At 44.3% G+C, this 26,986-nt stretch overlaps 1 protein-coding gene across 1 annotated transcript in view; it reads right to left on the bottom strand.

The window, feature by feature from the left end:
- The window catches only part of dnajc5b (DnaJ (Hsp40) homolog, subfamily C, member 5 beta), a 51,881-nt gene extending 33,186 nt beyond the window's left edge, over window positions 1-18,695 (bottom strand). Inside the window, exons 1-2 of the mRNA XM_068030907.1 lie at window positions 18,589-18,695; window positions 2,924-3,137 (exon numbers count right to left, since the gene is read on the bottom strand). Of these exons, the coding sequence (XP_067887008.1) occupies window positions 2,924-3,137; window positions 18,589-18,695 (321 nt within the window). The remainder of the gene's footprint in view (window positions 1-2,923; window positions 3,138-18,588) is intronic.
- Between the last annotated feature and the right edge of the window lie 8,291 nt (window positions 18,696-26,986).

Here is a 26,986-nt window from a genome sequence, read left to right as displayed (position 1 = left end):
TCCTGGCAGCTGCCATGACTCCTTTATCCTCTGCTAGTCTAGGCTGCCTCAGTACTTCATTCCATTCCCTAAAATACATGGATGGATCCAAGGGGAAAAGGGAAATCCCTTGAAGACTTGGCTACTGACCCCTCTATGGGAGCCCCAGTCAAAGGGACAGAGGTGATACAACCAATGGCACCTGCTCAGTAGGCCAACAATTGAGCAGGCCATCGAGTTTCTGAAGATGCGATTCCAGTGCCTGGACTGGTCGGATGGTGCCCTCCAATACCCTGCTGCAAGGGTCTTGGTCATTGTGGTGGTCTGCTGCATTCTCCATAATATGGCCCTGCAGAGACGGTGTGCCCACACTTGGTCTGACCCACCTCCATTTCCAATCCCACTGACTCTAAGAGGTCAGGAAACCCGTCTCCATACCAATTAAGGGCTCACCCATTTGAAAATTGCGATCTGAATCAGTTTCCCACCGCAGATGGACTTCTGACCCAAAACTAGACCCTGCTCCTTTTTCCCGCATCTGTAACGAAAATCCAGCCCACAGAGTCTGCAAAGAGATTATAGATAGTTTAAGTGAGTGGGCAAAAATTTGGCAGATGGAGTATAATGTGGGAAAATGTGAGATTATCCACTTTGGTAGGAAAAATAGAAAATCAAAATATTATTTGAAAGGAGACTACAGAATGCTGCAGTACAGAGGGATCTGGTGTCCTCATGCATGAATCACACAAAGTTAGTATGCGGGTACAGCAAGTAATTAGGACAGGAAATGGAATGTTGGCCTTTATTGCAAGGGGGATGCAGAAGAAAGTAAGGAACTCTTTCTACAATTGTATAGGATGTTGGTGAGACCACAGCTAGAGTACTAAGTACAGTTTTATGCTCCTTATTTAAGGAGGGATATACTTGCATTGGAGGCAGTTCAGAGAAGGTTCAGTAGGTTGATTCTTGGGATGAAGGGTTGTCTTATGAGAAAAGGTTGAGTAGGTTTGGTCGATACTCATTGGAGAATGAGGTGATCTTATTGAAACATATTAGATTCTGAAGAGGCTTGACACGGTACATGCTGAGAGGATGTTTCCCCTCTTGGAGGAATCTAAAACTGGGGAGGGACACAGTTTCAAAATGAGGGGTCTCCCACTTGAGATGGAAATGAGGAGGAATTTCTTCTCTTAAAGGGTCATTAATCTTTGGAATTCTCTACCCCAGAGAGCAGTGGAGGCTGGGTCATTGAATATATTCAAGGCTGAGATAGAGTTTTGATCTACAAGGGAATCAAGGATTATGGGGGAAAGTCAGGAAAGTGGAGGTGAGGCCACAATCAGATCAGCTATGATCTTATTGAATGGTGCAGCAGGCATGAGGGGCTGAATGTTCTACTCCTGCTCCTATTTCTTATGTTAAATGCAGCACAAGGAGTCAAGGGAAAGACCATTTTTGGGTGAACATTTTGAATTTCTACTTCTCTTCTGCATAACTGGACGTATAAAACAAGATAAATAGGATCAATTTGCTTGGACCTGCTCTGCTTTACCACCACAAGTGTGCAGTTTACGTGAGAAAGTTCTAAGCTGAGTTTTGTGTACAATGCATTGTACCCAATGAGTATAAATGTCTCCTCTCCCAATACCGGGGAGATTACAAAATATTTAAAATATGTTGAAATTGCTCAATGGTGAAAGACATCAACACTCCCTCATAATGTGTCACAGAATTGTTGGGTGCAATAGCCAATACCATTACTATAATTTTCTGCACAGCTATTTTCCAATCTCATCCCTGCCATCCATGGGAGAAGGAAGAAAAGGATCAAACAGTAAAATTTCCATGTGAATTCCCACAATGGCCCACTATAGATTTGGTGCAAATACCCAGACACAACAGCATAAATGGCCATTTACATTGTGGGTGATTTTAATTACGTCCAGCAGAAGAGATGGAGTGACTGCACTCTGAAAATCTCAATGCTGAACTTATGCCCCATTTGGGATTGTGATCTACCTGCTTCCATTTCCAACTGGTCATGGAAGTGGGCAACCAGAGCACACCTGTTTGAGGCAAGCATCTTGTTAAGGTTTGACATACATAGAATCCCAATGCAATGGGTGGAGTGTGTGAAATCCACATTCCGCCCATTGGTACTGGGCCCAACAGTCCTGAAAGGAGCACTACAGGTTACATAAAAATGGTAAGTTTCTGTCTTTCTACTGATGCTTGTGGGGTCAGGAATAGCATGAATGATCCTCCTGGCCCTACAAAAATCTTCCCACCCCTTATCATTACCTTCGAGCCCTCCTCCCATGGCTGTCTCCCTCCCCAAGCTCTAATGTCCAACTCAGCTTTGCCAAGAATTTGATGTTATTCTTGCACCTGCCATGCCCTGATTGTGAGTTCTCTTGAAGTGCTGGTTCAGACTTGCCACTTGCAAATCAAAATGGCTCAGGGCTCTGCTGAGGTTATCAGGCATGCGCCTCGATCGATCTGTCCACCACCCGCTCAATGTCAGTATATAATGGACATTGGCACACCCCCAGTTGCACTTTCCCCAGGGTACCAAAATTATGGCGGTGAGTGGGAGGGTGCCTGTGGTAATTCCCATTGGAAAAATCACCCCAAGTCATTTAAAACTTTAACATAAAATAGGATTGTTTTTCAAAGGAAAGGATTGAGCCAAGTGATACATTCAGGATCAGCAAGACAATGTATACCTTTTGAACCTATATGTAGAATAGTGAACCTTCCTAACATGTTACATTGATAGTACTAAATCTTTATCATGAAAATTTCAGTTTCCCTCTTTCTGAATTCTGATCCTCCAGGTGTCAGTAGAAAGCACTTTTCAGACTGCAGCTTTGATATAACTTACAGCATCACAAAATATTACCATACACTAAAACAAATAAGGTAAAAGAAAAAAGAAAATTACCTTTGCCCACCAGCTAGACAGCATGAAGTATGTGTTCACATTCTCTTCACCAAACTGTTCAGCTACATAGAGTCCCAGCGAGCCATATTTGTCATAAATGTTTCGTTTTGTTATATCTGACAATATTGAGTGAGCATTGTTGATCTCTTTGAATTTATCAGATGCACCTGGGTTGTCAAGGTTTTTGTCTGGATGATGTTTCAAAGCAAGTTTTCTGTGGAATGTGATAACTAAGAGATTTAAGTATGTCTAAAAACTGGATGAGCGGTGCATATCTTAACAGTTTAAAGTATTCAAATATATTCAAAATCTTTATTGTAACTTGGCACATTTCCCTAATGCCGTACACAGAAAGAGGACAGGTAGTCAACTTGTTCATAGATTTCTGTCAAGTTGGCTGCTCTTAAGCCTGAAGAAATTTTTTTCCTTTCTGCCTGTGGAGAAAAACTTGACCTCCACTTGACCCCTTCATAGGAACTCAAAATTTGGCAAAATCATAACTGTGAACCTATTGCCAAGAATTTTCTTGGGCTGTCTTCTGATTAACCACCATACCCTCAGTGGAAACCCCGAATACATGATTCAGAGAGCCAATTATAATTTTCCAAAACTCTCCAGTTTCAGGAAGTTTGTCTTTGGTTTGGAAAATTGAAAAGGTCACTCCATTATTTAAGAAAGGAGGAAGGGAGAATCAGGAAATTATGGTTTCTGTCAGTTTAAAGTCATTTGTGCAGAAGTTACTGGAATCTATCATCTTTGATTGAGAATTTGAATAAGTAGAAGAGAATAAAAGAGAGTCAGCATGGATTTGTGAAGGGTTGGTTACGTCCCAACCCTTAACCAGAAACATGGTTAACAGGAAAATGTCCATGCATGTCCAGAAAGCATTTGATAGGATGCCACACAAGAGATTATTAGCAAAAATAAAAGCACACAGAATTGGAGAAAACCTTGTGACATGGGTTAAAAATTAGTTGGAAGGTAGGAGACAGAGAGCAGGGATAAAGGTAATATACTCTGATAGGTGTGATGCGACAAGTGTTATTCCTCAGGGACTGTAATGGGGCCTCAAATTTTCACCATATATATTAATGAATTGGATGAAAGAAGAGAGAGTTGTATATCCAACTTTGCTGATGCTAAGTTAGGAGGCACGATAGGTTGTGTAGATGGTAGCATGAAGTTACAAAGGGATATACAGATAAGTGTTAAGTGAGGGAGCGAAACTTTGGCAGATGGAGTTCAATGTTGGGAAGTGGGAGGTCGTCCATTTTGGATCCAAGACAGCAAAATCAGATTTTTTTCTTAATGGCGAGAAACTAGGAGCTATGGAAAAGCAAAAGGATTTAGGTATCCAGGTAGAGAAAATCACCAGAAGTTAGTGGATGGGTACAAAAAGCAATCAAAAAGGCTAAAGTAATATTGACCTTTAGCAAAAGGAGCTGGAATTCAAAAGACAATAAATTATGCTTCAGTCAGACCCCATCTACCTTACTGAATTTAGTTTAAGGCACAAAACCTCATGAAGGATAAACTGGGCTTGGAGAGCATATAACGCCGAATCACCAGAATAATACCAGGACTTAAAGGGTTAATTTATGAGGGCAGGTTGCATAAACTTATATACTCTTGAGTTGAGATGGTTGAGGGGCGATCTAATTGAAGGGTTTTAAAGGATTCCATAGAATAGATACAGAGATGCCATTTCCCCCGGTGGTGGAATTCAAAACAAAAAGGATATATTTTTAAAATTAGAGCTGGGTCATTCAGGAGTGAAAGCAGGAAGTACTTTTTCTACACAATTTAATGTAGGATTAGTATAAATGGGTGGTTGTTGGTCGGCACAGACTCGGTGGGCCGAAGGGCCTGTTTCATGCTGTATATTAAAATAAATAAATAAATAAAATAAAATGGGTAGTGGAATCTACAATTCACTTCCCCCAAAAGGTTATGGATTTTTTTTTTTATTCGTTCTTGGTCAGTCTCCATCACTGGCAAAGCCAGCATTTATTGCCCATCCCAAATTGCCCTTGAGAAGGTGAGCTGCCTTCTTGAACTGCTGCAGTCCATGTGGTTTAAATAAACCCACAGTGCAGTTAGGGAGAGAATTCCAGGATATTGCCCCAGCAATAATGAAGAAACGATGATATAGGTCCAGGTCAGAATGGGGTGTGACTTGGAGGAGAACTTGCAGGTGTGGTGTTCCTATGCATCTGCTGCCCTTGTCCTTCTAGGTGGTGGAGGTCGCGGTTTTGGAAGGTTCTGTCAAAGGAGCCTTGGTGAGTTGCTGCAGTGCATCTTGTAGATGGTACACATTGCTGCCATTGTGCGTCGGTGGTGGAGGCAGTGAACGTTTAAAGTGGTGGATGGGGTGCCAATCTAATGGGAGCTTTGTCCTGGATGGTGTCGAGTTTCTTGAGTGTTGTTGGAGCTGCACCCATCCAGGCAAGTGGAGATTATTCCATCACACTCCTGAATTGTGCCTTGTAGATAGTAGACAGGCTTTGAAGAGTCAACAGATGAATTACACGTTGCAAAATTCCCAGCCTCTGACTTGCTCTTGTAGCCACAACGGTCCAGTTAAGTTTCTGATCAATGGTAAGCCCCAACAATAGTAATGCCATTGAATATCAAGGAGAAATGGTTAGATTCTCTATTGCTGGATGCTGGGTCATTCAAGACAGCGATTGATAGATTTTCATTGGGAAAGGACATCAAGGGATATTGAACACAAGTGGATAAATGGAGTTGAGGTACAGATAATCCATGATCAAACAGGTTGGAGGACTCTTGTCCCTATGTTATACTATGATCTTACATATGTGAATGCAGGTACACAGAGGCATTTCAGCATATTTTTTTTTAATGATACAGCTGAGTCAGGTGAGTTTTGTCAGTTGTCTGAACCACTGAATGCAGCAGCATGCAAAAGTGAATAGGGATGGTGAAGAATGGAGGGAAAATTAATGCAGATGTGAGGGAATGTATCTCAAAAAAAGTGAAAAACCAGATTATAAAAACAAATATAATTGATTTAGTGCAATGTCAGGAGTTTTATAATCAATTGCTGAAAGCATCTGGCAGTGGCAAAAAAATCAATAGAAAAGGAAATTAATATTTATAATAAATGTTCCTTCTGTTGTGCCCAGTATGATCAATTTCTCCTGAGTGGATAATCATGTATTCCACTGGCTACTCTGGTCCCCAAGTCATTTGAAAGCTGTATCACATTAGCAATTCATTACATTAATTAGTTAAGTAAATGCCATTTTACAATTCAAGTCACATTTCCTATGTTTCTATAACAGACTCATAACTCAATTCATCGTGCTTGATAACGCAATGAAAGATAATTTTAAGGTATTTGATGCATTATGTCAATTAGGAAGCATCAGAAAAGTAATAAGATCTATTAGCAAAATGAAGTTTTATTTACAGCTAACATCTTAATATTTATGTAACAGCAAAAGCAAATGTACTGTTGCCAGTTTTTTAAAGAAAAATGTTAAAAACCACAAGAAGATATAAGCACAAGTGAAGTTATAGAATCTGTTGCCTTCCGCCATGGAAATTATTGCCTTGGGTTATTTTTGAAAAAGCTTCTACTGATTTGCAAGTACCTAAGAGCAGTAGCATATATTCTTCATTATAATTAGCAGTCATCTGCAGCAATGTTGTCATTAGCATCCATCACATTTCAAGGTACAGGAGGTCACTTCGTGTCATATCCTGTCACTTAGACGGTTGACAGTTCTGGTGTCTTCTCTCGGTCTGATAATCTGATAAATGGCATCTGTTTGTAATTTTTTTGTCTTTTCCTTCTTGTTTGTTGCTGTAAACATTGCAATGATTTTCTGGTAAAAGTACACATCTTTGCACTGTATTTGCTGAAACCTGGCTGGCCTCTTATTCATTTTTGATAGCAGCTAAAGCTTATATCATTGGTTTGTTTTGCTTTCCGATTTGTACTCCTTACAGGCAATGCAGACAATGGATTGCAGGACAAGATGGTGCACAACCGGAGGCAGCAAGGTATGCCTGCATGAAGGAGATGGTGCTGGCTAATATTTGGATGGTCATTGCTGATGGCCAGTGCCAGGGCTGAAACTATCAAAGATGGCAGTATCTGCATACCTAATCCTCTTTTTCACATCCCACTTCCCTCTCTTCCCATACTCTATTCTGATGTACAAGCTGAAGATGGTGTACACATGCACTATTTACCCTTCTTCCCGCACCACAACCTTAACCATTGTTAGAACTCGGAAAGACAAATGGTGAAGGATAGAACACTGGAGCCTTGTCTTTATTCACTTACAAGCTTTTTTTTATAGAGACACACATTGTATATCATTGTATATCATGCACCTTCAACCAACATCCCTCCTTTCAGCCTGCTCCTCTAAAAATGAGCACAGGTGAGTCTCCAATTATTCCCCAATAACTGAATACAAAAACACCCAATTGATGTGCAATTGTTCCCTGTGCCTTTTTCCTTCAGATACACAAGAGGTTTGACCAGGCCAGGCAGTGGAAGACACAGCACCATCACTTGATCTCACACTTGCAGCCACCAGCTCAGATACTGACACTGCACATATCTTTGAGGATAGATTAGGGCAGCATCTCCATGTGGTGAGACAGAGGGCATGAATGAGCTGCAGCCAGGGCTGAGGTCAAGGATAACAGAGGTGTCAGCTCACCAAATGGTGAGGTCACACACGGGTCTGCTATAGAGGACTCAGATGAACACGTCGATGGGGCAGCCTACATAGGAATGCTGATTGGTATGCACAATGAAATGCTTGGTGCAATGGAAAGCCAGTTAGAAAGCCTGCAATCAATGTCAAGGACCTTGGAAGAAGCCAGCACCATCCTGGCACAGGGATTTTCATAGAGCTAGGAGTCCATTCTTTCCAGAATGGCTAAATCCATTAGCACACCATGATGCAGCATCTGATGGCTGATGTTGAAGCTTCAATTTCAGAACAAACAGCAGTCTGACAGCAATCTGAGCTTTCATTGCAGTAGTCATGCAAGGTCAGCTAGCTGCCATCAAGGCTGTTCAAAGGGGCTTGCAGGGTGTCACAGTATCTGCCACTCCCTGAAGACATTTGCAACGTTTTATTGTAAACTTGAGGTCATCTGCTGCCCATGTTCTAACTTGTACCAAGTCCCATTCACCCATTCCCCCCCACCCCCCACCCCATGTTCATGGACCTACACTCGCTCCCAGTTAAGCAACACCTTGATTTAAAATTCTCATCCTTGTCTTCTAATCCCTCCATGGAGAGACCAGCCCTGCCTCTAATTTCCTCCAGCCCCATAGCCCTCAGATATCTGCGCTCCTCTAATTCTGGCCTCTTGAGCATCCACTATTTTAAATCACTCTACTATTGAAGACCGTGCCTTCAACTGCCTAGGCCCTAAATTCCCATCATGAACCCTCTTTCCTCCTTTAAGATGCTCCTTAAAGCTTACACCTTTGACTAAGGGGCGGCACAGTGGCGCAGTGGTTAGCACCGCAGCCTCACAGCTCCAGGGACCCGGGTTCGATTCCGGGTACTGCCTGTGTGGAGTTTGCAAGTTCTCCCTGTGTCTGCGTGGGTTTTCTCCGGGTGCTCCGGTTTCCTCCTACAAGCCAAAAGACTTGCAGGTTGATAGGTTAATTGGCCATGATAAATTGTCACTAGTATAGGTAGGTGGTAGGGAAATATAGGGACAGGTGGGGATGTTTGGTTGGAATATGGGATTAGTGTAGGATTAGTATAAATGGGTGGTTGATGTTCGGCACAGACTCGGTGGGCCGAAGGGCCTGTTTCAGTGCTGTATCTCTAATCTAATCTAAGCTTTCGCTCATCTGCTCTAATGGGCAAAATGTTTACTGACCTGACCCACGCTTCAGTATTTCCCCCCACGCTGTAGAGGTTTAATTCCACAGTGTGTCTCTGACATCACTGGTTGGTTCCCTGCCCAGAGGACCAGTCTGAATGAAAGAACAAAGAACAAAGGACAGTACAGCACAGGAACAGGCCATTCAGCCCCCAAGCCTGCGCCGATCTTGATGCCTACCTAAACTAAAACCTTCTGCACTTCCGGGGACCGTATCCCTCTATTCCCTCTAAACTTTGCCCCTCTCACCTTAAACCTATGTCCCCTAGTAACTGACTCTTCCACCCTGGGAAAAAGCTTCTGACTATCCACTCTGTGTGACCATCCTGGCTGACTGGCAGGTTGGGATTCCAGACGGATGGGAAGCAAATCAGTGACAAGTACAGCAGCAGGTGAGTCCGCAGCAAGGATGGGTGGGTGGGGGGAGGGAATGGGTCGATTGGGGTGGTGAGGTCGATGAGGTGGGCTGCTGCTCCTGGGGAAGGGGAGTGGGGGAGGGTGGGGAGGTTGGATGCCTTAGATGCCTAGTGCTGGGGCAGACATTGCAAGCATTGTAGTGGGGGAATGAAATTGGGGGAGGTCAGAGGCCTCACAGTGGGATCGGAGGCCTTGGTGGGGGAGTGGGGGGTGGGGACCCCATCGCGGAGGTGTCTCAGGCAGGGACCTGGTTCCAGGAGGTAATATGAAGGGACTTACCTCCTGAATCTACCAAGTCCTTGCCTTCAGGATGCTGCTGGGTTATCCGACACTCAGGAAACCCAGCAACAGCAGTTACATTTGAAAACCTGAATGGCAATGAGGCTTGCAAACTCATTCGTATATTTAAAGTTACAGCCCACCTCCTTGGATTGGATTGGTCGCCTGTCCAACTTCCGGGCTCAGTTAAAGCTGGTAATAGGTGGATTGGAGGTGGGTTTGGGTCAGTTGAGACTTTGCATGGGAGGCAGTGGCGTAGTGGTAATGTAACTGGTCTAGAAATCCAGAGCTCAGGCTAATGTTCTGGGGACATGGGTTTGAATCCCACCATGGCAGATGGTGAAATTTGAATTCAATTAATAAATCTGGAATTAAAAGCTATTCTAATGATGACCATAAAACCATTGTCGATTGTTGTAAAAACCCATCTGGTTCACTAATGTCCTTTAGGGAAGGAAATCTGGTCTGGCCTACATCTAACTCCAGACGCACAGCAATGTGGTTGACTCTTAAAATGCAATGCCCTCTGAAATGGCCTAGCAAGTTAGGGGCGAGCAACAAATGCTGGTCTAGCCAGTGATGCCCACATCCCACAAAAAAAACAAATAAGAAAAACCCCCCAACTGGCCTTTATTTAGGTTAAAATTCAGCCCAATTTCTCCGTCTGCGGCTCGGTGTGAAATTTTGTTTGATAATGCTCCCGTGAAGCACCTTGAGACATTAGCTACTTTAATGTAACTACATAAATACAAGTTGTTGTTAAAACAATTATAGAAAGCTCTGAACACTTGTGGAATTGTAGCAACAAGCAGAATAAATCAATCAACAACTAATCTGTAAGGAGTTGCTGATCCCTTTAAATACTGCTGGTGGAGGGTCCTTCCTGCTGCTGAATGCAGGTTCAGCTGTATCAATATGGCGCCCGGTACAATTTGCCCCATGTGTGCATATTCACGCCATTTTGGAGTTGTAAGGGCACTAGTACCGCCCAAAGATTTCTCACATGCTGTACCCCATCTAATTCCTCACTCTCTCCTCCTACTCCCAATTGATATCAATACTTCTTCCTCTCCCCTTCAATTCAACCTGGCATCATTCTTCTCCTCCAAACCTGTTAAGCCAATACATTCCATGCACTAGTCCAATTCAAGTTGGCACTTTTCCCTCTCCCCACCAGAGTTTGTGCTACCCCTGTCCCCTCCACCAGTTCATACTTGCACCTTCCCTCTCCATTCTGTTAATGTTGGCACGTTCTTTTCTCCCCCATGCCAAAATGATACTCCAAGCTTCTCTCTTCTTCCACCATACTTAACCTGTGCCTCTTCCCTCTCCCCTTCATTACCATCAATTTCTTTCCTCTTTAATTGCTATCTACTTCCCCCTTTCAGTGCCATCCACTTTCCATCATGGCTCAGTCTTGCCTCACCTTGTTACTACCTGATTCGGGCTGCTTATGCGCCAGACCAGAGTCACGCTCCGCACTGGTGCTCACACTCAAGGCAGTAGACAGAGACCTAACACTAGCATATTGAGGGGAGGACATTTGTTGTGATAGTGTATATGTTAGTATGTTAAATATAATAATTTAAATATATGTTTATGCTAATGGATGTCATCACAGGAAGTGAAGCAATATCTCATGATTCAGTTCTCTTACACAGTCAGTTAGCTGAAGCTACAACAAGTCTCCATTAAAGCTTTGCGTTCAAACCTTTATGCCTGCCCTTCAGCTTAGTTTGTATTAGTCCAGAGAGAGATAATACAATATTGTGGCAGTAGTGGTGAGTCGAACGTTGATCAGCAGCTGAAGATGACAATTCAAGTCAGAAACCCTACCTGAAGCGCTGCGCCTGGATCCCAGCTCTCACATCGGGAGAGCAACGGTGTGAGTAGAAATTGAAAGTGTTTTGAACGCACTTCCAGTTTTGCCTCGAGCCAGCAAGATAAAAATTAATGGTAGTTTCAGCTGCAGAGATCAGTGCAGCATCACGTTTTGGTGTGGATTCCTTCATGCTGTTTCCACACTTGCATGCCATTAGCTGATCCTGATGCCAGGGCCCCACCCGCCTGCAATCTCACAAGCCCATGCTGCAGCAACACAGCTCAGGGCATGGCTCCTGCTCAGCTCTGCAGACATCACAGCTTGCTGAAACTTTTAAAGCAAAGTTTGCTCCTCAGGGGAAGAAAAGAGTAAAAGGCTTAGGCAACGGCAGCCAGATTTCCAGAGGTGGACTGGGAAGCACCTGATGTTCCAGGCAAGTTCAAACTGTTTAAGCAGAGGATTGAACTCTGCTTCCTAGACTACGAGGTTGTTGATGCAGAAAAACAGGCGATAAAAATCAGGATCGCCATAGGAAATGAAGGTCTGCACAGGATCAATAACTCTGGTTTATCTGATGCTGACCAGAAGGATCCAACAAAGCTATGGGCAACATTAGAAAGTCAGTTTAGGATTAAAGTTTGAGAGTACACCACCTGGATCTCATGCGGTATAGACAGAAAGCCAATGAGAGCTTGGACAACTTTGTTAACTGATGCAGAGAGAAAGCAAAAGAATGCGACTTCTCTGATACTGAACTCTTGGAATGAATAATGAAGTTGGTTATCACAGCCACTCCTATTGAGGCATTCCAGAAAGACCTCCTGGAAAGCTGAAGGGATATGGCGTGGCGATTATGCTACAGGACGGATGCAAATGCAAGGCAATTATCACAGGGAGAGTGTTTACAAGCCTTAGCATCTGAAATGCCTGTCAGTACAATATCCAAGGCACCCAGGCAGAACAAGGTGTGCAATAACTGCAGGCTCTCCTACCAACCACGTGGATGCCTGGTATACGCACACACACGCAAAGCATGCGAGCTTAGAGGGCACTGGGCCAAACTTTGCAGAAGCTCCAGCAGGGGAGAAGCCAGAGCAGCAAGCGCTCAAACTGCAGAAGTACGCCACCCAGAGGTGAAGGGAGGCGAGACACTTCCAGGCATCTCCAAAAGCATATACCCATCTATGAACTGGGGAATGCCTGACCAAAATGGATGAGATGGATCGAGGTGAAGATGCTACAGGTGAACAACTGTTTCACATGATCACCTTAGCAGAACAGGTCCACTCTGTTAACAAAACGGAAGCTTTTGTAACACTCCAGATCGTCTGCTCTAATAGGCTGGCTGGCATCAACTGAGAGTGAAGATTGACACAGGTGCAAGTGCCAACACTCTACCTTTCCACATTCTCAAGGACATGTACCATGAGACATGGAAGTCTGTGGTCCAACCCACAAGTGTGAAAGCTTATGGCATACAATGGCTCGACAGTAAAGTGCCTAGGTTCCCTGGAACTGGAATGAAGGTACAAAGAGTCAACATTGTGTACTCAGATATTCTACATAGTGGATGTGTCAGGACCAGCAGTAGCAGGGTTGCCGGTGTGCAATGAAATTAACATGGTCACCATCCATGAGCTGACCCAGTCAAAAGACCACAGCAGTCAAAGCAGGTGTACACCCATTGGATCGGTACAAGACCTCCAGAGATTGTATCTGGACCGGTTTGACACGGTTTGGAATTTCCACAGGAATGCCATCCTACACCCTAAAGAATGTGTAACACCGTCAATCGACCCGCCATGAAAATGCAGCATGCATATTTGAGAAATGTTGAAGATGGAACTGGATGGAAAGGAAAAACAAGGCATCATTCACCGAGTGCAACATCACATAGGTTGGTATAGTTCCATCACTACCGTAATCAAGAAAGATGTTTCAATTCAACTATGTTTAGGCCTGAGGAGGCTAAACCTTAAAGATATGTCCTCATAAGATACTAATACTAGAAGAGTTAAACCCTACATTTGGTGGAGTGAAATAATTTCCCAAACTAGACGCAAAAAAATGGATATTAGTCTGTGCACTTGTCAAGAGGGTTGCAAGAGTTAATAACGTTCAGAACTTCCTTTACCATTTGGACTGGATAAAATGAGTTCCAGACTGCGTGTGTTTTGTGGATGACATCACTGCAGTAGTACTCATGGAGCATGAAAGAAACCTACACTTGTTAATGGAGACCACCAGATACAAAGGTTTGGTTTTCAACAGCAAAAAGTGCTCCATTAAGGCAGAACATACACATTTTTTCTGTGCCATTTACTCCAGTTCAGGTATCCACCCAGATCCTGGGAAGATCAATGACATCCAGTCATGCCGACACCGCAGGACAAGGACAACCTCCAAAGGTGTGGAGGTCTATTAAACTTCCTTGCTGCATACATACCGAGCTTCTTGAAGAAGGCTTCTCCACTAAGAGAATTGCTGAAGAAAGACATGTCATTCCCACGGCAGGACAATCACCATGTGTTCAGTGTGTTGAAACAAACACAATCAGCAGAATCATATCTTCAATACCATGACCCCCAGAAGGCGACATTAGAAGTGGACGCATCCCAGAAAAGTCTCAGTGCGTGTGTTCGTCAAGACAGCAAGCCTGTCGCATTTGGTTCGAAAAGTCTGTCACCAGCACAAGCAAATTATTCCAATATCAAATGAAAAACTCTCGCTGCTGTCTTCGGGATCACCAGGTTCCACACATTCTTATTTAGAAAAGATTTCATGGTCGAGACACATCATAAGCCCCTGGAGATGATCTGGAGAAAACAGCTCATGAGTCCACCACCTCGACTCCAGAGATTACTCATCGAGATTCAGGGCTACAGCTGTGATGTCAGATACAAACCCGGTGGTCAGATTATCCTATTGGACACCCTAAGTAGATTGCCCAGCCCTGGGAATATGCGAGAAATGCCATTCGACTTCCAGGTGGATGAAGTCTGTGCAAGCTTGGAGGGTGTCTACAATGTAGCTCTCATGTACTTTGGTCAAAACAAGACAGAGGAACTCCAGAGGGAGACATCTCAAGACCCCAAACTCTGAGCTCTATGGCAAATCATTGTTTAGGGTTGGTCTGAGACCATTCAGAAGATTGCTATGGATATAAGAATGTATTGGCCATACAGAGATGAAACTGGTATATGCACTGGAGTACTATTCAAATGACGCCAAGTACTTATTCCAGTGACACTTCAGTCTGACATATTTGGACAGTTCCACCAAGGACACATGGGAATAGAGAGGATGAAACGACTTGCTTGTGAGTCAGTTTTCTGGCCCAGTATCAGCAAGGACACTGACCAATTGGTAAGATCTTGTGATGCATGTCAGGAACACCGGGCTAGTCAACAGAAAGAGCCTCTCAAACTGCATGGCACACCATCATCACCATGGATCAAGATAGAAACAGATCTGTGTTCTGTGGGCAGTCACGATTTGCTAGTGACTAACAATCGTTCCAAATTTCCTATTGTGCAGAAGCTTCGAGATATGTTGAGTAAAGCAGTGGTCAACACTGTTAGTGCTATCTTTAGTCTTTTTGGTGCCCTGGTAGAAGTGATATCTGACAACAGTCCACAATACACTAGAAAACAATTCCAGGATATGTGGTAATGATGGTCCATCAACCATGTCTCATCATCAGCCAGATATCCTTGTTCAAATGGGATGGCTGTACGTATGGTCAGGACAGTCAAATCACTGATCAAAAAGTGTTTAGAAACCGGCAAGATATCCAAGTCGTGTTGTTGCATCTTTGTGCAACGCCATTAGACTCCGGATTGCCATCACCTGCTGAGATTATGTTTGGTCATCTGGTGAGAACCACACTATCAAGTTATCATCTCACCAAGACATTCTTGATCACAGACTGATTACGTCAGAAACAAGATAAGATGTCGTGCATGCGGTTGCAGAATTACCTCGACTATACGTTGGCCAGAAGGTGAGGGTCCTTTACCTGCAAGAACAGACATGGGTCCCAGCAGAGGTGTCCAAGTTGTGCAAAGAATCATGCTCATATGAGCTGACAACACCAAATGGTGCGATACTGTGAAGGAATCAATCTCGCCTCAGGGGACTCTCTGCTAGGCATGCACAAGGTGACCAACCACCATCACCTACACGTACCTGTGTTTATTTTGGAGACAGAGAAACAACAAGCAACACACTGACAACTGAGGACAATCTTCCCAAACACAATGTTAAGGAGGAGAGGACGGACAGTTCGAGAACACACCCACATATCGTTGTCACAAGGTCTGGTCGAGTCAGCTGACAACCAGTACGGTTCCAAATGTAGACAACACCTTGAAGAGGAGTGTTCCAAATGTTCTTGTTACAGTTGAATGTTTTATGTAAATAGTTGTCATTTAAGAGAACTCTGTTTGTCATCTTCTCCAGGCTCCTGACCTTCACCTTCCCTGTAGATATGGAAGAAGTCTACTTGCACACCAGGTCAGACGACAAGCTCTACTAACTATCAAGGCTGAAAGCAAAGACAAAAACACATCGTGTCCTGATCAGAGAACTCCTCTATGCTGATGATGCTGTGCAAGTCGCTCATACGGAAACTCATATACAAAGATTCATGGCTGTAACTTGTTCTCCTTGGCTATAAATATCAAGAAAACTGTGGTCATGGGACAAGTCATTGCATCTCTGCCTCTGATCACACTAAATAGCACCCCACTGGAAGTGGTTAGCAAATTCTGCCACCTTGGGTCCACGGTGACAATCAGTCCCTCGATGCAGAATTCGATACACACATGGGGAAAGCAGCGACCAACTTTGATCGACTCATGAAATGCACATGGGATAACACCAAGCTGACCCTTAGGACCAAGCTGATGGTTTATAAAGCCTGAGTTCTCAGCACCTTGCTGTATGACTGTGAAACATGGGCAAATTACAGCTATCAGGAAAATAAACTCAATAATTTCCACCTTCGCTGTCTGCGGCTCATTGTGTGTATATCCTGGCAGGACAAAATTACAAGTGCGGCAGTCCTCTCAAAGGCAGAGTTCCCAAGTGTGTTGGCACTAATCAAACAAAGGCAGCTTTGGTGGGCCAGACACATCTGCAGGATGGAAGATGGTCACATACCCATGGTCCTTCTGTTTGGTGAGGTAGCCGGGGCCGGACAACCAATGGGGCGCCCACAGCTCCACTTCAAGAATGCTTGCAAGAGTAACATGAAGGCCCTAAATGTCAACTATCGCACCTGGGAGTCACTAGCTGACGAAAGAGGGAAATGGCAAAACATCCTGTGGACTGGTGTGCACTACCATGACAAACGGTTGCTACAGCAGCTTGGCAACAGGTGCCAACGTCAAAAACAACTCACAGTGTCACTTGACAGTTTCACATGCAGCACTTGTGGCAGAACCTGCTCCTCAAGGATTGGCCTTCACAGCTGTGAGCAAAGATGCACCAAGAGAAGACACCCCTGCTTAAATGGATTGTTTGCTGCGTATCCATCATCTTTCATAGATGGAAGGATGCCAACAAAGGGAAGGGGGATGTTGTGATAGTGTATTTGTTAGTGTGTTAAATATAATCATTTAAATATATGTTTATGCTAATGTTGTCACAGGAAGTGATGCAATATCACGTGATTCAGTTCTCTTGTACAGTCAGTTAACTTGTGTAAACTGAAGCAACAAGTCTCCTTTAAAGCTCCACATTCAAACCTTTATGGCTGCCCTTCACCTTCGTTTGTATTAGTCCAGAAAGAGATAATATAACAGTATTAACAGCCAACCCAAACACAATCAGTGGAGGAGAGGCACTGGGAGGGGAAGGAGGAAGGGGAAGTTTATACTGGTTTTTGTCAGCATTTGCTGACACACTGACCAGACCTCCAAAATGCTGTCAGTCGGAAACACTGACATTTGACATGCATGTAATATGCTACTGCTCCAAGTAGTTGCCTTGTGAATGTATTGTTTAGTTTAGTTTAGAGATACAGCACTGAAACAGGCCCTTCGGCCCACCGAGTCTGTGCCGACCATCAACCACCCATTTATACTAATCCTACACTAATCTCATGTAACTATCACCAGTAACCTGTCTCTAGATGCAGAAATCAACAAGCGCATGGGTAAGGCTTCCACTGCTATGTCCAGACTGGCCAAGAGAGTGTGGGAAAATGGCGCACTGACACGGAACACAAAAGTCCGAGTGTATCAGGCCTGTGTCCTCAGTACCTTGCTCTACGGCAGCGAGGCCTGGACAACGTATGCCAGCCAAGAGCGACGTCACAATTCATTCCATCTTCGCTGCCTTCGGAGAATACTTGGCATCAGGTGGCAGGACTATATCTCCAACACAGAAGTCCTTGAAGCGGCCAACACCCCCAGCTTATACACACTACTGAGTCAGCGGCGCTTGAGATGGCTTGGCCATGTGAGCCGCATGGAAGATGGCAGGATCCCCAAAGACACATTGTACAGCGAGCTCGCCACTGGTATCAGACCGACCGGCCGTCCATGTCTCCGCTATAAAGACGTCTGCAAACGCGACATGAAATCGTGTGACATTGATCACAAGTCGTGGGAGTCAGTTGCCAGCATTCGCCAGAGCTGGCGGGCAGCCATAAAGACAGGGCTAAATTGTGGCGAGTCGAAGAGACTTAGTAGTTGGCAGGAAAAAAGACAGAGGCGCAAGGGGAGAGCCAACTGTGCAACAGCCCCGACAAACAAATTTCTCTGCAGCACCTGTGGAAGAGCCTGTCACTCCAGAATTGGCCTTTATAGCCACTCCAGGCGCTGCTTCACAAACCACTGACCACCTCCAGGCGCGTATCCATTGTCTCTCGAGATAAGAAGGCCCAAAAGAAAGACAAAAAAAAAGAACACTAATCTCATATTCCTACCACATCCCCACCTGTCCCTATATTTCCCCTACCACCTACCTGTACTAGGGGCAATTTATAATGGCCAATTTACCTACCAACCTGCAAGTCTTTTGGCTTGTGGGAGGAAACCGGAGCACCCGGAGAAAACCCACGCAGACACAGGGAGAACTTGCAAACTCCACACAGGCAGTACCCAGAATTGAACCCGGGTCACTGGAGCTGTCCTTGACCAAGAAAAAAGGATTTTTCAAGGCAGTTCTGATGAAAGATACCAGTAATTTAAAATTTAATTCCTTACAGAAAACTTTGATGTGGGATTTGGTGAAGAGTTCTATTTACCTGTAGGATTTTTTTATTTCCTCATGTGAAGCTCCTTTTTCTAGGCCTAGAATTTGGTAAAGTGCTTCCCCAGTTGTAGAAAGTGCACGCTGTCTTTGTTCAGCCATTTTAACTTAAGTCTGCTTTTACCAGATGTCTGAAAAACAAAATTAAGTTCATGAAGTCAATTTCATGGAACTACACATTAAACGGCAGGGGAAAAAAGGATGAAACATTTATTTACCCAAGTATTAGACAAATCTGCCAACAAGATCCAGATTTGACTGGCTGAAGGATCCAAAGTGGAAAGTTTTCAGATACAAATATCTTATTGTTTAACACAACCTCTTTACTGTGAAGCTTAGAACAATAACCTGAATAAAAGGCAAATTGATGGCAATGTAGTGTCATAAATAGTAAGGAGGAAAGCCTTAGACTACAGAATGATATAGATGGGCTCATAAGATGGACGGAGCAGTGGCAAATGGAGTTTAATCCGGAGAAGTGTGAAGTGATGCACTTGGGGAGGTCTAAAAAGGCAATGGAATATACAATGGATGGTAGGACCCCAGAGAGTACAGAGGGGCAAAGGGACCTTGGGGTGCTTGTCCATAGATCACTGAAGGCAGCAGCACAGGTAGGAACATAGGAAGATAGGAACAGGAGTAGGCCATTCAGCCCCTCGAGCCTGTCCCGCCATTCAATGAGATCATGGCTGATCCGCGGCCTAACTCCATATACCTGCCTTTGGCCCATATCCCTTAATATCTTTGCTTAACAAAAATCTATCTCAGATTTAAAATTAACAACTGTTCTAGCTTCAACTGCTATTTGTGGGAGAGAGTTCCAAACCTCTACCACCCTTTGCGTGAAGAAGTGCTTCCGAACATCTCTCCTGAACAGTCTGGTCGTAATTTTTAGACTATGCCCCCTAGTTTTAGAATCTCCAATCAGTGGAAATAGTTTATCTTTATCTAGCCTGTCTTTTCCTGTTAATATCTTGAAGACTTTGATCAGATCACCCCTTAACCTTCTAAATTCCAGCGAAAACAGGCCTAATTTGTGTAATCTCTCCTCGTAACTTAACCCCTGTAGTACAGGTATCATTCTTGTAAACCTACGTTGCACTCCCTCCAAGACCAACATATCCTTCCGAAGGTGTGGTGCCCAGAACTGCTCACAGTACTCCAAGTGGGGTCTAACCAGGGTTTTGTACAGCTGCAGCATAACCTCTGTGTCTTTATACTCCAATCCTCCAGATATAAAGGCGAGCATTCCATTAGCCTTTCTGATTGTTTTTTGCACTTGCTCGTGGCATTTTAAATATCTATGAACCTGAACTCCCAAGTCTCTTTGGACATCCACTGTACTTAACTCTTCCCATTTAGAAAGTACCCTGCTCTATCCTTTTTTGGTCCAAAATGGATAATCTCACACTTGCCCACATTGAAATCCATCTCCCACAGTTTTGCCCACTCACCTAGTCTGTCAATATCTCTTTGCAATTTTATGCCATCATCTAGACTGTCTACAATGCCGCCTAACTTTGTATAAAGAACAAAGAACAAAGAAAATTACAGCACAGGAACAGGCCCTTCGGCCCTCCAAGCCTGCGCCGATCCAGATCCTCTATCTAAACATGTCGCCTATTTTCTAAGGGTCTGTATCTCTTTGCTTCCTGCCCATTCATGTATCTGTCTAGACACATCTTAAAAGACGCTATCGTGCCCGCGTCTACCACCTCCGCTGGCAACGCGTTCCAGGCACCCACCACCCTCTGCGTAAAGAACTTTCCACGCATATCCCCCCTAAACTTTTCCCCTTTCACTTTGAACTTGTGACCCCTAGTAATTGAATCCCCCACTCTGGGAAAAAGCTTCTTGCTATCCACCCTGTCTATACTTCTCATGATTTTGTACACCTCAATCAGGTCCCCCCTCAACCTCCGTCTTTCTAATGAAAATAATCCTAATCTACTCAACCTCTCTTCATAGCTAGCGCCCTCCATACCAGGCAACATCCTGGTGAACCTCCTCTGCACCCTCTCCAAAGCATCCACATCCTTTTGGTAATGTGGCGACCAGAACTGCACGCAGTATTCCAAATGTGGCCGAACCAAAGTCCTATACAACTGTAACATGACCTGCCAACTCTTGTACTCAATACCCCGTCCGATGAAGGAAAGCATGCCGTATGCCTTCTTGACCACTCTATTGACCTGCGTTGCCACCTTCATGGAACAATGGACCTGAACACCCAAATCTCTCTGGACATCAATTTTCCCCAGGACTTTTCCATTTACTGTATAGTTCACTCTTGAATTGGATCTTCCAAAATGCATCACCTCGCATTTGCCCTGATTGAACTCCATCTGCCATTTCTCTGCCCAACTCTCCAATCTATTTATATTCTGCTGTATTCTCTGACAGTCCCCTTCACTATCTGCTACTCCACCAATCTTAGTGTCGTCTGCAAACTTGCTAATCAGACCACCTATACTTTCCTCCAAATCATTTATGTATATCACAAACAACAGTGGTCCCAGCACGGATCCCTGTGGAACACCACTGGTCACACGTCTCCATTTTGAGAAACTCCCTTCCACTGCTACTCTCTGTCTCCTGTTGCCCAGCCAGTTCTTTATCCATCCAGGTAGTACACCCTGGACCCCATGCGACTTCACTTTCTCCATCAGCCTACCATGGGGAACCTTATCAAACGCCTTACTGAAGTCCATGTATATGACATCTACAGCCCTTCCCTCATCAATCAACTTTGTCACTTCCTCAAAGAATTCTATTAAGTTGGTAAGACATGACCTTCCCTGCACAAAACCATGTTGCCTATCACTGATAAGCCCATTTTCTTCCAAATGGGAATAGATCCTATCCCTCAGTATCTTCTCCAGCAGCTTCCCTACCACTGACGTCAGGCTCACCGGTCTATAATTACCTGGATTTTCCCTGCTACCCTTCTTAAACAAGGGGACAACATTAGCAATTCACCAGTCCTCCGGGACCTCACCCGTGTTTAAGGATGCTGCAAAGATATCTGTTAAGGCCCCAGCTATTTCCTCTCTCGCTTCCCTCAGTAACCTGGGATAGATCCCATCCGGACCTGGGGACTTGTCCACCTTAATGCCTTTTAGAATACCGAACACTTCCTCCCTCCTTATGCCGACTTGACCTGGAGTAATCAAACATCTGTCCCTAACCTCAACATCCGTCATGTCCCTCTCCTCGGTGAATACCGATGCAAAGTACTCGTTTAGAATCTCACCCATTTTCTCTGACTCCACGCATAACTTTCCTCCTTTGTCCTTGAGTGGGCCAATCCTTTCTCTAGTTACCCTCTTGCTCCTTATATATGAATAAAAGGCTTTGGGATTTTCCTTAACCCTGTTTGCTAAAGATATTTCATGACCCCTTTTAGCCCTCTTAATTCCTCGTTTCAGATTGGTCCTACATTCCCGATATTCTTTCAAAGCTTCGTCTTTCTTCAGCCTCCTAGACCTTATGTATGCTTCCTTTTTCCTCTTAGCTAGTCTCACAATTTCACCTGTCATCCATGGTTCCCTAATCTTGCCATTTCTATCCCTCATTTTCACAGGAACATGTCTCTCCTGCACGCTAATCAACCTCTCTTTAAAAGCCTCCCACATATCACATGTGGATTTACCTTCAAACAGCTGCTCCCAATCTACATTCCCCAGCTCCTGCCGAATTTTGGTATAGTTGGCCTTCCCCCAATTTAGCACTCTTCCTTTAGGACCACTCTTGTCTTTGTCCATGAGTATTCTAAAACTTACGGAATTGTGATCACTATTCCCAAAGTAGTCCCCGACTGAAACTTCAACCACCTGGCCGGGCTCATTCCCCAACACCAGGTCCAGTATGGCCCCTTCCCGAGTTGGACTATTTACATACTGCTCTAGAAAACCCTCCTGGATGCTCCTTACTAATTCTGCTCCATCTAGATCTCTAACACTAAGTGAATCCCAGTCAATGTTGGGAAAATTAAAATCTCCTATCACCACTACCCTGTTGCTCCTACATCTTTCCATAATCCGTTTACATATTTGTACCTCTATCTCACGCTCGCTGTTGGGAGGCCTGTAGTACAGCCCCAACATTGTTATCGCACCCTTCCTATTTCTGAGTTCTGCTCATATTGCCTCACTGCTCGAGTCTTCCATAGTGCCCTCCTTCAGCACAGCTGTGATATCCTCTTTGACCAGTACTGCAACTCCTCCACCCCTTTTACCTCCCTCTCTATCCCGCCGGAAGCATCGATATCCTGGGATATTTAGTTGCCAATCATGCCCTTCCCTCAACCAAGTCTCAGTAATAGCAATAACATCATACTCCCAGGTACTAATCCAGGCCCTAAGTTCATCTGCCTTACCTACTACACTTCTTGCATTAAAACAAATGCACCTCAGACCACCAGTCCCTTTGCGTTCATCAACTGCTCCCTGTCTACTCTTTCCCTTGGTCACGGTGACTTCATTATCTAGTTCCTTACAGGCTTTAGTTACTACCTCCTTACTGTCCACTGACCTCCTCATTTGGTTCCCATCCCCCTGCCACATTAGTTTACACCCTCCCCAACAGCGTTAGCAAAAGCACCCCCAAGGACATTGGTTCCAGTCCGGCCCAGGTGTAGACCGTCCAATTTGTAATAGTCCCACCTCCCCCAGAACCGGTCCCAATGTCCCAAAAATCTGAGCCCCTCCCTCCTGCACCATCTCTCAAGCCACGCATTCATCCTGACTATTCTTTCATTTCTCCTCTGACTATCACGTGGCACTGGTAGTAATCCTGAGATTACTACCTGAGAGTACTACTATCATCAGCAAATTTGGATATATGACTTACTATGCCATCATCCAAGTCGTTAATGAATAATGTGAATAGTTGAGGCCCCAACACAGATCCCTGCGGGACACCACTAGTCGCATCCTTCCAATCGGAGTACTTACCCATTATCCCCACTCTCTGTCACCTACCACTCAACCAACTTCCTAACCATGTCAATAATTTGCCCTCAACTCCATGGGCTTCTATCTTAGTTAACAGTCTCTTATGTGGGACTTTATCAAATGCCTTCTGGAAGTCCATATAAATAACATCCAGAGACATTCCGAAGAAGGGTCACTGACCCGAAACGTTATCTCTGCTTCTCTTTCCACAGATGCTGCCAGACCTGCTGAGTGATTCCAGCATTTCTTGTTTTTGTTCCATAGACATTCCCCTGTCCACTACCTTAGTCACCTCTTCAAAAAACTCAATGAGATTTATCAGGCATGACCTTTCCGTCATGATTCCATGCTGGCTGTCCCTGATCAACTGAAATGTTTCTAGGTGTTCAGTCACCCTATCCTTGATTATAGACTTGCCCACCACAGATGTCAGGCGAACTGGTCTGTAATTTCCTTGGTACCCCCTTTCACCCTTCTTAAAAAGTGGAGTGACATGTGCAACTTTCCAATCCAGAGGGACCACTCCTGAATCAAGTGAACTCTGAAAGACTATAGTTAGGGCATCTACCATATGCTCCCCTACTTCCTTTAACACCCTCAGATGGAAACCGTCAGGTCCTGGGGATTTCTCACTCTTTAGTTCCATTAATTTCCTTGTTACTGATGTTTTACTTACGGTAATTGTATTAAGTCCATGTCCCCTATCGGCTATTAATTTTTTCGGGTCGATAAGGTGGTTAGGAAGGCATATGGGATACTTGCCTTTATTAGCTGAGGCATAGAATATAAGAGCAGGGAGGTTGTGATGGAGCTATATAAAATGCTAGTTTGGCCACAGCTGGAGTACAGTGTACAGTTCTGGTCACCACACTATAGGAAGGATGTGATTGCACTGGAGAGGGTACAGAGGAGATTCACCAGGATGTTGCCTGGGCTGGAGCATTTCAGTTATGAAGACAGACTGGATAGGCTGGGGTTGTTTTCCTTGGAGCGGAGAAGGCTGAGGGGGGACCTGATTGAGGTATACAAAATTATGAGGGGCATTGATAGGATAGATAGGAAGAAACTTTATCCCTTAGCGGAGAGGTCAATAACTAGGGGTCATAGATTTAAGGTAAGGGGCAGGAAGTTTAGAAGGGAGTTGAGGAAGAATTTTTTTACCCAGAGGGTGGTTGGAATCTGGAACACACTACCTGAAGGGGTGGTAGAGGCAGGAACACTCACGACATTCAAGAAGTATTTAGATGAGCACTTGAAACGCCATAACATACAAGGCTGTGGGCCAAGTGTGGGGAAATGGGATGAGTTAGGACGGGTGCTTGATGTTCGGCACAGGCATGTTGGGCCGAAGGGCCTGTTTCTGTGTTGTAAAACTCCATGGCTCTATGACTCTATAACTCCCAGCAAGACTACAATTGCAAAGCTTGAAAACTTGTTTTATGCTTGTGAAATACTCTGCAAGATTTTTGTCTTCCTTTCTATATCAAAGAATAAATCATCAGTTGCTATACACTGTAGATAGAATAAATTTAGTTGTTGTATGCGGCCAGTTTTTTCATTGTGCAGTGCTTCTAAATTTTTTCGTGCAGTCCCGCACACATGTTAGTTATCATGTAACAAAATTGGCATGGTACCTTCCACGCTGCCATGCAGCCACATACCCTCATAGTTTAGGAGGAATATTGCTGGCAAATCAATACAACAAAAATAAGCGTCACTTTCATACACTAATATACAGGAAGCCAATTTTTCTGCTCCCTCCCCTGTCCTAGGGCTGGACAGGAGCTGTGCCCAGGTGTGCTTGAATTTCCTGTCTTGGGGATTAACATGACCCAGGGTTACCCCCATTTAAGTCCTGTTGAGCCTAGCACCAGAAAACTATACAGGAAAAAAACGAGTGCAGCTGTAGGCTTGGCCACCAACAGCAAGGCCTTCTTGGCTGCTGTTGGAGTCAGAATTTAATTGCTTTAATAATCAAAACTTACCTTTGGGGTCCTCATCGCTGCCTGACAGGCTCAGATCCTTCGGTTTGATGGAGGTTTCTAGTGTAAGTCCACCACCCTCTGCTTGGGGAACCCTTGTGTCTGGACTTCCCTGGACCACACTGAAGGGAAAGAGAGACGGGAGGCTGGAAATGCCATCTCTTACCTCATTCTCAACTATAGTCTGGGTCTCCATTTATTATGGACATTCCCAGTGGACAACAGTGAGCAAAAAGAAAATCGGTCCCTCAAGAAATTTATGCACCAACTATTACGCCGATGACATCAATTTATAGATAATATATTTTTAAACATGAGAGATTCATTTGTGAAATTAGACACTATACTGAAATAAGTATGGATTATTTTAATTAAATACAGTCACTTGGTCATTATGCATTCGTCTACTTTTTTATTCATTCATGCAATGTGGGCGTCACTGACTAGGCCAGCATTTATTGCCCATCCCTAATTGTCCTTGAACTGAGTGGCTTGCGAGGCCATTTCAGAGGGCAGTTAAGAGTCAACCACATTGTTGTGGGTCTGGTGTTACCTGTAGGCCAGACCAGGTAAGGACGGCAGATTTCCTTCCCGAAAGGACATTAGTGAACCAGATGGTTTTCACAACAATTGACAATGGTTTCATGATCACCATTAGACTAGCTCTTTTTTTAAAATTCCAGCTTTATTAATTGAATTCAAAGGATTTGAACCCATGTCCCGAGAGCACTATCCTGGACCTCTGGATTACTAGCCCAGTGACATTACCACTACACCACCGCCTCTCCTTATCTGGTCAACCATCCTTTTGTATCAGAAAGAGCACATCAATCCTTGTAATGAAAAATCTTGCAAAATTTGTGTGTGCCACACTTTAAATCTGTTGGGTGACACTTCAAGTCTGCTTGAAGCATTGAAAATTATATGTTTCATACTTTTCTGATTGATTCAACTACTACCAGTTAAGCTAATCACTAAAACATTACTAAGCCACCACTAAGACTGCCTACTTCCACCTCCAGAACATCACCAGACTTCACCCCTGTCTAAGCTCATCTGTTGCTGAAACCCCCATTCATGCCTTTATTACCGCTAAACATGACTATTCGAACACACTCCTGTCTGGCCTCCCACATTCTACCCTCTCTAAACTTGAGGCCATCCAAAACTCTGCTGCCCATGTCTTAACTTGCACCAAGTCCCGTTCACCTATCACCCCTGTGCCCGTTAACCTACATTGCTCCTGGTCAAGTTACATCTTGAATTTAAAATTCACATCCTTGTTTTCAAATCCCTCCGTGGCCTCGCCCCTCCCTATCTCTGGAATTTCCTCCAGCTCCACAACCCTCTAAGATATTTGTGCTCCTCTAATTCTTGTGCATCCCCGATTTTAATCACTCCACCATTGATGGCCAGGCCTTCAGTTGCCTAGGCCCCAAGCTCTAGAATTCCCTCC

This window comes from Heterodontus francisci, chromosome 5 (assembly GCF_036365525.1).
Source record: "Heterodontus francisci isolate sHetFra1 chromosome 5, sHetFra1.hap1, whole genome shotgun sequence".
Taxonomy (NCBI): domain Eukaryota; kingdom Metazoa; phylum Chordata; class Chondrichthyes; order Heterodontiformes; family Heterodontidae; genus Heterodontus; species Heterodontus francisci.
This window is presented reverse-complemented; position numbering and strand designations above follow the sequence as displayed.